Source organism: Mizuhopecten yessoensis, unplaced genomic scaffold (genome assembly GCF_002113885.1).
Source record: "Mizuhopecten yessoensis strain PY_sf001 unplaced genomic scaffold, ASM211388v2 scaffold716135, whole genome shotgun sequence".
NCBI lineage: Eukaryota > Metazoa > Mollusca > Bivalvia > Pectinida > Pectinidae > Mizuhopecten > Mizuhopecten yessoensis.
In genome coordinates this window covers 91,503-105,769 of record NW_018479965.1, presented here as the reverse complement: position 1 = coordinate 105,769, position 14,267 = coordinate 91,503, and the positions used below count along the sequence as shown (strand labels likewise).

The following is a 14,267-nucleotide window of genomic DNA, read 5'->3' as shown; positions in this document are numbered from 1 at the left end:
CATATACTTACAGTGAGAGAGGTCGGTAAAAACCTTTGAACAACATCTACATCTGTAAAGCTCTGTGATCTTAACCGGATCTCTTGGTAAATGTCAAATGCAAATAAGAGAAAAGTAGGTGGACGTTATCAGAGCATTTACGTATGTGTACAGAAACAAAAACGTTAAAGGAACTTTCGATTTAGAAAATTTGCAAATATTAAAAGATTTTAGAGAATATGATGGGTTAACTTTCTGTGTAAATAAATATTACGTGTACTTCATACGTTGATCGGTATACCCGTCGATCAGTCTACTATTGTCACTAGTCTTTACACTAAACTAATTAAAATGTGAATAGCGGCCTTATGTGTATTCTATTCAGCAATAATGCTCCTCCTATACACTATTGTAGTAAGCACTGTACATTATAATAGAGAAAACTAACTACGGACTACAGATATTGTGTGGTTGCTAATTCACTCCTATATGTATATTATGTCCATACCGCAATGATCGACAGGCCGAATAGCTATACATTTTCATAGGGAAATCTCAATTTACATATACAAAGCATTATCCCAAATAAGCACGGTGAAAATCACATTAAGAATTATAAATAATTAGAGCGTAGTATAAAAGCAGAGGGTATTTGCCTAGAGATATTCAGGAAATTACAATCGATGAATATATTTGGAGCTAATGTACGAGTTCATAATAGGTCACATTCAGCGACAACTCCTACATCATTACACGTCGATTTTTAAATGTTTTTTTTTTTAAATTTTACTCCTTATTGATTTCCCGTTAAATTTGATAATATGTAATGATGTTTTCGCAATATAGTATATTATACATGTATGTAAAAGTGTATCTGATTTTGATGATACTTTTTATCGATATAAACCATATGATTAAAATTTCATTAAAAATCTATAGAATAACAGGAAAGTACCCCTCATCATCTTTCGTATCATGCTATATACCAGTTTCAAGGTATTGATGTAATTTTAGTATTGAAAAACCTTGTTGGTGAAGGATATTGCGTTCTGCTATTCTTCTATTTATCAACATATATTGGATGAAATTACATGTCTTTACGTGTGCGTTGCCAAAGAGATGGTCACCACATTATCATTAAAGCCTTGATGATTTCCTGTAAGAAATATTTGTATAACTCATGTCTTTATTATTGTTCTTAACGGTTACTGAATCCTATATTTATTATTTAAATGTTACCGTTACGACCGTGGCTAGCGATTGGTATCAAGAATGTTGTTACTGCGTGTGATATACACTGTTAATGAAATATACATGGCTAGCGAGATCGTGATTACAACAGTTCCGTTATTTAACCTATTTTTTTCGAAAATTGCATAAAAGTGTCACAGGCTTGAAGTTTTATTGCATTTTTAGTATTATTTCTTTCTGTGTTCACTATTTACCGTGTAATGTCAATATTTAACCACAAAACTTCGATTTCCAGTTCTACCATGTGTATAATTAATACAAATCATTATGTCTCTGGTTTCATGCTATCTATTGTTATAACAGCTTCCATATAAAATTGACTATTAAAATCGCGAATGACACATGAAATGAAATGCCGTAAAACAGATCATACGACTTTAAATGAAGTAATGATCATATACTGTAGCTACTTACTGAAACTTGGAGATTTTCTTGTGTGAGTAGCCGATGTTCACATCCTAATCCGTACAGCTCCTGATTCCCATACTACTTTGTACCGCTTTTAGTCTCAGTGTCACACAACGCATGCGATATCATAGAAACTGACGAGCAGTGGTTATGCAGTCCACTTTTAGATATTCATCAAGCAAATATATATGACCAGGAAATTCGATACATTTCTTTTTAAGTATGCTTCAACCAAGAGAGAAAAGATTCATTCCTGGCAACGACCGAGAGTTTTGTTACTGTCATACTTCTTTACTTAGCGTTGGGGGGTTGACGAGATGTTAGTTTGACTAAATGTTTATTATTTAAATACTTTTGTTCGTGTTTGACAAGCACTTAGTGTGCAATGCCAGCGATTTCTCATATTTACCTTGATATTAACGTTCAGGTAGCATTGTGATACTAAAAGGAACTGACAAATTTGAGGAGCTTATGTCAATACGGTTATCTGGTGGTGGGAGTTGGGGGGATAAAAGGTGTCTGAATACACACAAGGTAGACAGTTTAAATGTACTCTCACCCGGTATTTAAATGTTAATATAATCTTCAGTACTAACCTGTACATAAAATAATTGCTAAAAATACCAATGAATGAAGCACCTGTTTGAAATTTTGTTGGTATGTACAGTAAGTCAAATAAAGTAAACATTATCCTACATCATATAGCCACATCGTCTATTTAGTTCTAATCCACAATTTTATAAAGGACCACAATGCTCAATAATCATGATTTCATATTACTACAGTTTTCATGATAAAGATACCCAAAACAATACAAATGATATCGTTTACCCCCTGAAGTTGAATCACTGACTAGCGGATTTAAATTTACCATAGAACATATTACCAACAGCATCCAGCTAAGAAATATAAAAGAACCATATTCATAAATAATTATCATAACATTATGTACTTTTTTCAAACGCGTTAAATATGGAGAATTCCATTTAAATGTACAAAGTCAGCATGCCTAACAAAACACTTAGGCTATCCAAAGGATTCTGTGGATGTGATACAAAACAACAACTCAACAAATGATTTATGTATTCTTACCTTTAACGTATTTACAATTTTATTCATTTTTATTAAATGTCAGGTTCTAAAATAGTCAGTGTCCCTTACAATGTTTCTATGTCCCAATTAACATATATGCTAATTGCGGTACGCATTCATTAAATTGTCTCTCACAAAATTAAAACCGATCAGCTCGTACCAATTCGAAGTTGATGTCGAATGATTTGAGTAATATCATTTACAGGAGGATGCATTTTCTTTTTATCCTGATTGGCGTATCCATTTTAGCGAACAATGACTATTGAGACATACTTGACCTCATTATATATGTATACATAGTACTGTATTACAATAATTGTCGCTTTACTACCATAACCTACAATGTGATGTAAAATTTCCTGTCCTCAGTATTGACATAACCATCTCCTCTATATTGGATTTAGCTCTTAATGTGAAGAAAGTCCTTCCGAAATAGAAGATTCATAATGTCTCTGCATCTCATTTATCTGATTACATTAGGAAACATGAAAAAAAAGTAGACAAATCAATAAATGATTGAAAATTATTGAGAGATAAGCTCGAATGTAAATAACAAAGATACCCAGAGTGTTGTATTATATCTTGCGCCTTTTGACGTGACCCTTTCATAATGATAAACAAATCGATATCACGTAAAAAGAATCATTTAAAAGTGTTTTTGTGATATTTTGAATATTTTCTCTTGTTTTCACAGTGATTTATCATCGTTATTCACGTAATTGTGGCGAGCCTCACCCAAACATGACAGACCCAGAAAACCAGCAACATTCAGAAGACATTACTGGGAGAGGTTCAGGTGGTGGAGGAAAACAACAACAAAACATTGAAGTTAACGTTGAGATTAAAGAAAACGGGTCTTTTCACGACAACTGCACAAAGGGAGATAATGATGAACACATTCCATCTTCGTCAAGAGTAAAAGGTGCAGGGAACACTGATGATGATCCGGGCCGGAATATAGTCTCTAGAATGCAAAACTATTGTGACATGCCGACTGTCAATGGAAACGCAATGGCGGTGCACTCGGTTGACATCACTGTGCACAATATGCCTGTCAATCACCAGATAGAAGCACCAAGCATAGCAGGAGAGTGCTCTACAAACAACGGAAACCAGCATAAGCAACTAAATGGTATGCATTATATTTTAGTGAACGTATTGTATAGTGCTTTTTCTGTATTTATATAAATCATAAAGTGATTGACTCAACAAGTTTGATTTTATGTGCGTTGGTGTTTATATTGCATATAGTTTTGTTATATTTAGCAGATCCACAACCTAGTTCAAGCTCAGGTCAACTAGAAAGTAGACAGATGTCATCCATCGATTCTACGATTACCGTAGTACCGGAAACGGAAGATAATCCCGCGAAGAAGAACACAGAATACATAGAGGAAACATGGGAACATTCCAAAGCGAGGCGCTATCGTAGGCGGGCAATATTCTGCACGGATACGTACAACAATATGGGTGACATGGCGCGAGAAAAAGAACTTTCAGAAGCACTGAGTAGCATGAAGGATCGATGGAGTCGTCGGCCCAAACTTGACAGGCAATTGTCAGATGTAGTGTTGACGAAAAAACCCATGTTAGAAGAAATTCTCTCAGAGCAAAAAGACACAAATAAAACTGATAATGACATATCAACAATAAATGGGGATGTATCAATTGAAGAACATGACAAAGAATGTAAACAGCGACCGAAAAAACTTACTATGAAGGATGTGTACAAAGAATTACGATTGATGCGACAGGTAGTGGCAGCCAGTGTTAGAACAGACTCATCTGTCGTAAGGGAACATCAAGATAAAACTGTGTCAATAGCATCACCTTCTGAAATCGACATAGAGAAGAAGGAAGAAAATGATGATCCAGAGATTGAAAATGCTACGGGGAACACATCAGACACGTGTGACACTAACGAATCTGACCCTCCTCCGTCAGATATAGAAACTCCAAAAACTGAGGAAAATGCTGAAACAACATTTGAATCCCAAGACTCCAACCGTGACCAAGAGGATGAGGAGATGACAACTGTCCGCCAGTTATCCAATATGGACATAGAGCATGATGATGGCACACAGAACACAGAAGATGACAATGGCAGTAATATGACAATAGGACAATGTGACGATTCAACAAATGACCAAAGTGAGCACACGGTTGAATGTGACGACGATGTCGTTCAGGTCAATACAAACGATGACCTAGGGTTAGTAAAAGAAAATGAGGTTATGGTAAGTATTGAACGAAGGGAAAGCACAAAGTCAGTTGATTCATATGACCAGTCGACTGAAATGTCCGTTGAACAGACAGTACAGATCAACAATGATGTAAGGGATAAAGTAACATCACGTCTCAGTTTCCAAATCGACCAGACTGCTGACGAGGAAACTTTCTCGCGGAAAGGTACGTGCACAGTCCATCTGTATATTGCAATTACTGACGTATAACATTTAAGACCTGATTTAAGATGCCAATTATTAGTTTTATAAATACCAAATATTTTGCAACAAATTGTTACGATGTGTCAACTATTATCATTATAGAACACTATAAAAAACAGTATGTTTGTTAGTGTAAAATTGCATTGTATATTTGGTTGTTTTTGAAATCCATATCCGGGAACCGTATTCAAACTCCTGTTTTTATACTCAAATTAATATTTTGTGCTCAAAAGAACTTTATTTTAAACCGCCAACCACTTCTTACCCGACCCTTTGTGACGTGATCTAAAAGTTAAACACTGAGTTTGTCTATGAAATGTCTTTAAAATCGTTGATGTGTCGACAGTAGTTACAATGGCCATGCTTACCATATACATGCTGTTACATTGTTTTGTCTTGCTTACGTTAAGATGTAATAAAATCATTTATCTATTTCAGATAGCACATGTTCCATGGACTGGGCTAGCACCTATTCTAACATGAATGACGTTGTGTAAGTAGACAGCATATCAAAATTTTATGTTGATCTGTGACTTTCATGCGTGACATTTTTACAGCCTACGTTATTGCATTGTGTATTCATCTTACCATTATCTATTTATCATTAGAATGCGTATGTAATGCATATATATTTTGGAAAAACGGAATCAATCTAAACAACATTTATTGAGTGTACTTCCTGACATATGAAAATTTAATAATTAATGCCTGTATCGATTCAATTATTTTCCAACAAAGATATGTGCATGCTCATTATACTACTGGGCGTCAAAAAGTCGGTTCATGTTAATATATATTATCGCGAACGTTGATGGCAACATAATCATTACTGACAAAACATCTTTTCATCTGATTCACCAAATATCTATATTGCTGATGACATTTAAAGCCTATTTGATAATTGAAATATTGAAATATAAGTGTTATTAAAAAGATAATTATATACGTACGAAAGAATAAAAACTTGTGTATTTAATATTTTCTGTTATGACGGGGAGGTGCATATCGTTCATACTGTCTTTCACGTTGTTACACCGAACTAGTAAATGACTAACAATAGAGGAACCCCAAATATTTTACTATGTTTTGTTCAGGCTGTAGTTAGCTACCGTTAAAATTTGCAATAGTTCCTAATTTTAATAGAGTAGTTTATTCATATAGCATGCTGTTTTGTTACTTAATGAGTGAGATGACAATCGGATGTATAGTTTATATTGTTGTTGGATATATTGTTTCAAATATGTTTATAAAATCATAATATCGTGATGGTTTATGTGAACAGTGATAAGTTTGCTGTGTCAGATATAACAGTTTATTGATTTTTTTTTCTCAATAACTACACTGTACCAGTTGATGACATCAGCATTGAATTTATGTATCTAATGTTGTTAGATGTATAAAGCTGAGCGAATATTCATACAATAATTACAGTGTTGGCTGATGCCAAGAGTGATGAATATGGATAGTTATTTAACTGTTACAATGTATTTATTGATGACTTAAAGACTGCTTTTGTTGTTAGATACATTGTATATTTATACAAATGTTACAGTATAATGGTTGGTGACAAGAGCGATGAGTATGGATAGTTATTTAACTGTTAAAATGTACTGATTGGTGACTTGAAGACTGGGTTTGTTGTTAGATACATTGTATATTTATACAACTGTTACAGTATAATGGTTAATGACTATAAGGGGGAGTCCGTTGTGGGATGTGTAGTTTACACGGAGACAGATAGATCGGATCCAGCACGCTGCGCTCTCGTCTATCCAGCTGATGTCCCTTCAATGGTCAATTTATACGAAAATGTCGTCAGCAACATCATTCATATAGTTCCTGTGGAGAACCAAGGTGGTGACGAAGACGAGGTAAGATAGCAAACGAAGCCTAATAAATACGCGTAGAAATAGTTTTATACAATGTAAATATTTGTGTAACACTATTGTGCTGAATTCAGTTCTTTATGATATGTGTATTGATTCATATTCGTATTTGTATCTTGCATCTTAAATATATAAATATGCAATATTGATAATTTTTTGGATGTTTAATCACATATATTTGTCTTTTGAAGGATGAGGTTACTATAGCAATTCCATTCGTGAAGGACGAGATGCATTACTACCAGGAACCCGTGTTGCGTGTGCTTGATTCACAAGACAGATGGAATGAATATCCGTGCCGGGAAACTTTGTATGACCGGGAAGATGAATCAGTAAGACTAGGAATAGTACGAATATACATCTAAATATGTCAAGCAATATGCAATGTTAAATGTTAGACTATGGCTTCAAAACGCCACGATTTACCCTTTTTTTTAACTTATATTCACAGGAATTATATGTTTTTAATGTTATTGACCGATTTAAATCCAATGAATGAATGCGAAATCATTTTGTGAGATATATATTGTACATTCAGAACCACACATGTTTCAACGTCTCTATAACAGCTTTCGAAAAAGTACATGATAACGGAAATCAAATGAGGAGTCGCGTCTGTTCTATTAATTTTATTGTTTCTGGAGGGATGCGTTTTGTTAACCGGGAAACTACTTAGCCAGGGTATCTCATCTGACCGCTTTCACTCTATTTCACTATACAATGCCGAAACAGTATGATTGTCATAATGACCTGGTTTCCATCTTAAAGATTATATATCTACTATGATAAAAACGTTCATGACGTGCAGACATTAGCCTGAGAAATCATGACGGGCGCCACATGTGGTGCAGGAAATTCCTACTCTTCGGGAATACCCGGGTGCGTATTTGTGGAAACATTCTCGTGATGAAGCCAACATTTGTCGGTATAAGATCAACTCTATCACCAGGAGGAAAATACACAAACACACCATTTCTCCGAGACACATGCACACATACATGCAAAACAAAACAAAAGCAACATTTGTGTATTTCCCTTAAATAATGTGACACTGTCAAATAGGCAAGTGTAACATTTTAAAATGGTATTTAGCTTGTAGTCTCATCAAAAAAATTCTTACCATTGACAAAAAAGAATATTTCTTTATTTTATTAACGGAATAAGAAATTGGAATTGATCACTAAATCAGAGTTTGAACCTGAGAACGGTTTCATAAATACCAGCCAGGTTTTCGCCCCTGATTTAACACGGGGTTCTGTTTGATATCTCCTCAGCACCTGTTGTTGTCCTTTTACCGTATCGATTTTAAGTTCATGTTCTGTCGTTACTGACGATGTGGTAAATTTAATAACAGTCGAATGAAAATTCAACGGAGGAAACGTTCAATGAATACAAAAGCCAATAGCTTGCAACCGACAATCATCTCCAATAAATAATGTCGCTAGAGGTATAGTCAGTATCATAATTACAAATGGAACTCTTACTGTGTATACACTATATAGAAGAATGAACGGAGATAAAAAAAAATATATTTTAATAAATGGTTTATTGTGTACATTACAGAACATTTTTGTACTGATGGCCAAGTTTACCGGACCCACCACGTGCGTGGTAGTTGCCCAACCGATCGTGGACGATATTGTTTTCACGAACAAGATGACGAGATTTCACTCCACTGTAGACAGGGAGATTATCCTTACGTGTCCCGTCAGTGCTAGAATCAACGCTAAAAATGTCCATGTCGAACTCAAGGTAGGTGTCGTGTTAGGTCAACGGACACTAAAGGAAACCACAATAAGTAGCGTAAATCACTACCTACTGATGATGTCTAAGTCGTTAGTGATATGTCGTAATAACAGTTTCGTCATATAACCAAAAACTGAAATATAAAACGGTTATAACATGCATCATATAATATTTTCTGATTGGTCTCGTACATGTGTCTCTATGTTTTTTACAACATTTATCTAGTCAACAATTAAGTTGCAGTTTTTTGGAATTCTACAGTAAACAAATGAGTCCCTTTCACTCGACGCAGCACGGCCATACTAATTGAATATATCAATAAGCATAACATTCAAATGATTCATTATCAAATCGTTTCCTCCCTTTCATATGCAAAATTGTGCAAAATAACTGAAAAGGATAGAAAAGGCAGCATTTCGTATTTGGTGTTATTGCCTAGTCTTGAGGAATTAGAGAAAAGATCCTTAAGGACCTTGTTCTAAGCGTATAGTCTACTGATCTAACCATGTTTGTTGTCAACGAGATATTACCTTGTCTTTGGAAAGGGACAAGATCGTCTTTGAAAACAAACATGGTCAGATCTGTTGAGCATATGCTAAGAAAGAGATTTTTATGTAAGCACCAACAAATATACAAATAATTATGTCTCATACCATTTTTTCTGAATAGAGAAAATAATTGCATAGTGTCAAAGAACATTTAAAATAGTCACATGTAGCAAGAATTCCCGAATTAACAGCTATATTGAAGTTCGCAAGAGTTAAAATGCAAGATTATGTAATATTTATAATTGTCAGGTGCTGCCTGTGCTGCCTTGCATATTAGAAGAAACCAAGACGACGTTTGATACAGACAGACAGAAACTGTACAATGCTGGGGCCATTGTCACACTTAACTTCTATGATGACCATCCCCAGACAATATACATGCACCTGCCGTGTACTCGACCTCCCGTACCTTCCCGTCCTATGACTGGCAGTAAGCGTGTCTCTTCTTGTCTAGGAACTCCTGATTCTGGTTACAGGTCAACGTCTAGGGGAGGCCAGATGGGCAGGAAAAACTCGACATTCGGCAAATTTGTGGGTATGCATGTGCGTTACACGATATATATATAACAGAGAACTATTGATATTCTTTCGCTATGTAAATATCTCATAGAAAATGTCGGTATATTTCAAAGCGTTCTGTTTGTTTGCCATAAAAAAATATGATGTTCTTAACATAGTAATTGATTTGTATATTAGAAGTATCCGCCGCACCAGTAAACTTGGTCCATATGATTTCCAATTATAATTCTTCTAGTTTAACATTTCGTATCTGTTGTGCTTTTTATTATGTATTGGATGTTTGGCGATTAATGAGTTAAGATTTGTTGTTGGGTGGCATTTATTATCACCACCGAATATCATTACAGAGCCTAGTCAAGAAAAAGAATGCCGTCTTGTTCGTTTTGCATCTTGTATGGCTACCAAGGTCAAGACGTTGTCTTCGGATGATGTCACAGTAGATGACCAGGCTATTTTTTCTGTACATGAGAAATCAAGCACGTAAGTGGTTTTTATTTGATAATAAACAATTAATTTAATTATCATTGAAATACATACTATACAATTAGAATCCGTTTGATATGTTAGTGTAGGAAGGGAAATATAACGTTATGCCATTATTTGTTTATATTTTATTAAGTTTATTAGCATTTTTGACATGTGAATATCACAACTACCTACATGATAACATAATATTTTTTGTAGAAAAAGAAGATGTTAATATTTGTATAACTTAACATTAACAATGTATATATAAACAATTGTAAACATATTGTTTTAGTTCGGTTGTGCTTGAAGTCACAGAGGAGTTGCTGCCAAAAGTGATACAAGATATAGTTCCACGACTTCTGTCTAATATCGAATATCAAAATGTACAGATATGCCTGGCTCACAACAAAAGGTGCCTTAACGAACTAGCCTTGTCATGTGACCGAGCCTCGAACGTTAACTCCCGCCAAATGATGCGACTAGAGACAGACAATATCGTTACCACGAGAGCCATAAAAATGAGAGAGGGCGATACACTGTGTTTATGTTTTCGTGGTAACGTATCTTCAATTTCCAATCATCGAACTATATTTCGTTATTATGGAATTCATGGGATTCACACGGCCTGGACGATTGACATAGTCGACAGATTTTGTCAGAGGTCGCTTTCTTCGTTCTGTGGATTTCTTCAAATATTTGTATGGAAAGCGAAGCAGCCGTTTGACTGTCAGCACAGTGATGTTGATAACAAAGCATTCTGGGATATCATCACTGAAATACCCATCTCGCTTCCCAAGACAGTGCCTAGGCTGTCCACAAAAGTAGTGCGGGCTCCTGTAACAGTGCGAAACGAAGGTGAGATAGACCTAAATAATACCATGATTTAATATTAGTTCATCTTATTCATTCTGATTAATTGTTATGTTTTTTTTGTAATTGTCATCATAACAATTACTAGTTATTCTATCAGGCGGTTTAATTTAAAAGTCCTTACGCATACCAAACATGCGAACACATTATGTTTTGTTATCTGGCGTCGGGAATATCATGCCAAAAGAACAAAGAACTGTTATCTACTGAAGTCGATTGTCTCGAAACTTATCGTCTCATAAATTAATTACCTTACAACATATTTCTCAAAATGAATGTTTCAAAACTTCTGATTATGAAAATGTGTCCATACAACCAGGAACTGTATTTTTCAAATCTAGCACATTAATAAACAACAAATTGTTACTGTTGTCTAGAGTGTTGTCTATTTCACTCGCTAGTAAAAATTTGCTCTATCACTAAAAAATCCACACCATCACCCAGCAACTAACTTTCGCCATGTTGTCCGTTTTATGCAAATATCTAAGTAGTTGTTAAATTTTAAATTAACCATGCAGTTAATTGTTTATTTTTGATATTTTGTTGTTATCATTAAAGCAAACCTGCAGGAACTACAATGCCACTGTTCACACTTACCAGAGGGGGTGAAACAAACGTTTTTTACATCTGTTCATTATGCAGGGACAATCACACCAGAATTTCTTGAGAGTCTTGCAAAGGCTATTGGGGAGGGATGGCTTCCACTTGCAAATAGCCTGAATATTGATCATCCGAGAATACAGTCAATCAAACAGCAACACAAGGGAAAGAACCAAGAGCTGGCAAGAGATATCCTCATGACATGGTTCAAACGATCCCTGATCGTAAATGAAAAAGTAATTTAACGCAGATTTCCCTCACTATTACAACGTTACGAAACACTTGTGCAAACATACAAATGTAAGATAAATGTGTCATTGGTGTGCAAAATTATATGTTTGAATTATCGTTCTCTTTGTTCGACCATACAAGTTTTTGTATTGATTGTTGTATATACATGCTAATATTTTGTAGTATATTTTTGTATTTGTTGATCCTTAGACATCTGCTCTGATTGCGGCCCTACGTAACAGTGGTAGGGATGACCTGGCAGATGCTCTAAGAGACAGCAGCAAAAGGTACCGACGGGAGAAGGCCAGGAATACGAGAGGTCAAGTACATCTCTTTTTTATTTACTCCATAAAATATTTTCAAACTGGGTTTTTTATGTTAAACAATGTGCTTTTATTGATCGAAGCAATTTAAAATTATACTTAAAACTTTGCGTTTAATTACACAATTATTTTATCAATTATAATAAATACACGTATAATATGATAATTTGATATAGCTGTGACTTGTTTTGATGTTATTGTGATCGTAAATATTCATTTTAGATAATAAGATGGAGACTGTGATCTTATCGGTATGCAAAAGCAGTCAAGTAGTATCTAGATGGAAGGACATTGCAAGCATGCTGGACATGAATGAATCGGAGATCCACACCATTGATGCTGAAACTGCAGACGATGTGTCGAAATGTCGTGGAATGTTGTCGCTTTGGAAACAGAAACAAAATGGATATGGGATCCGAAAACTCGTTAAATGTTTAAATCATCTTGGGCTGAATCACATTGCAGGTAGGACAGTGAACATTTCTTCTAGTGAACGTTTTTGTTGCTTCATCAGACTCGTGTCTGTCATCACATAAAGAGAGTTAATATATTCTATCTTCAAGCGTTATACAGCGCGTTAAGTTATTTATACTAGATATGTTCTAAGTGCAAATAATCGTGAGCGAATTAAGAGGAAACGTCTGTTATTAACTATATCTTTATATATATTTCCCTGCAGATCATTTGACAACGATGATGACGAAAACACCCTCCTGACGCGGCACTCTACTAGGAGACACATCGATTATGTATGCTGTGAAACGATGCTGTGATTGGAGAAGACATTTGTGATACATTATGTGAAACGATTCTGTGAAAGGTATCATTGGTGATGTATGATGTTAAATGATGATGTGTTTGGAGGAGACATTGATGATTCATAATGAACACGATACGATGTTTGAATGAGAAATATGCGACACGTGATGGACACCAAAACAGGTATTCTGTTTGGAGGAGACAAGAGTTTGCAAGGAAAAGAACAATGAAATAAGATATAAGACAAATAATGCAATGCTTCAAAAACAATAAATGAAAACAGCTTCCCATTTCAGCTGAAAAATGTATAAGCATCGTATTTTCAAATTTGAATACATGTGTATAAATACATCATTATTTTCAGCAGGTACCGTAAACTATGATATATCTACGCGGTGACTTTTTTCAAAGCATGCCATTTGACGTCTAGGCCTAGGGTAGAAGCGATGAATATTGAGTGGCGCAATTATCAACCATTTTACCATGTTTAATGACGATCCTACTTTGATTATTTTGCGTGTTGAGTCTTCTTGTGTACATCACAATATATGAAAACACTAAACTGACAGTGTAACTGAAGAATCCTAACACTTACATACAAATAAATATAAGAGTCTTCGTCGGAACATCATCTCATAAACAACAAAAAATCATTGTTAGACATGTTTGCTGGCATTTGTTAAAGTGACCAACCCACTGTCACACAAAATACAGCGTCTCTTGCTCACTGATATTCCTGACGAGTTCCATCAATTTTAACTGAAAAGGAGTTATTTAAAATTATTTTTGACATGATCTTTTATTTTTTGAATTTTGCACAAACACGATATTCAAAACCATTATGAAATGTCCATAAATCCATACGTAAATATTTTACACGTTTGAAGTTAATGAATATTTTGATGATTATGTGATAAACAGAAGATACCTGAAGGTGTTATACATATTTTCAAGAGTGCGACAGTTGACAAGTTTAATGGCGACAAGAATACGTGTATTCGGTGACGCCATATCGAAAACTATCCATACATATTCAATGTGGTATATTTCAATATTATGAGGTCATCATTATCACATCATATATTGTTCATGAGATCACGAATAATGCAAGGAAAGACAAGAAGACAAAATAAAATGTTT

The 14,267-nt window shown here is 34.8% G+C and overlaps 3 protein-coding genes across 4 annotated transcripts in view; 2 read left to right on the top strand and 1 right to left on the bottom strand.

The window, feature by feature from the left end:
• Window positions 1-1,905, bottom strand: part of LOC110441805 (influenza virus NS1A-binding protein homolog B-like) — a 28,120-nt gene extending 26,215 nt beyond the window's left edge. The window contains exon 1 of one of the 2 annotated variants that reach the window (XM_021485060.1): window positions 1,645-1,905. The gene's annotated coding sequence lies outside the window, so the exon portion shown is untranslated. Of the gene's footprint in view, window positions 1-11; window positions 97-1,644 lie in introns of those variants that run through there. The other variant, XM_021485062.1, reaches the window with a different exon arrangement.
• The window catches only part of LOC110441801, a 20,584-nt gene extending 15,558 nt beyond the window's left edge, over window positions 1-5,026 (top strand). The window contains exons 3-5 of the mRNA XM_021485055.1: window positions 3,425-3,862; window positions 4,000-4,899; window positions 5,019-5,026. Coding sequence (XP_021340730.1) covers window positions 3,472-3,862; window positions 4,000-4,899; window positions 5,019-5,026 — 1,299 coding nt within the window. The 5' untranslated portion in view covers window positions 3,425-3,471. The remainder of the gene's footprint in view (window positions 1-3,424; window positions 3,863-3,999; window positions 4,900-5,018) is intronic.
• Window positions 4,990-14,267, top strand: LOC110441804. Its single transcript, XM_021485059.1, has 12 exons — window positions 4,990-5,139; window positions 5,616-5,670; window positions 6,853-7,048; window positions 7,255-7,395; window positions 8,627-8,815; window positions 9,607-9,892; window positions 10,224-10,356; window positions 10,637-11,199; window positions 11,857-12,050; window positions 12,256-12,364; window positions 12,591-12,833; window positions 13,048-14,267. Exons 1-12 carry the CDS (start codon window positions 5,028-5,030, stop codon window positions 13,083-13,085), a joined length of 2,259 nt encoding a protein of 752 aa, XP_021340734.1. The 5' UTR covers window positions 4,990-5,027; the 3' UTR covers window positions 13,086-14,267.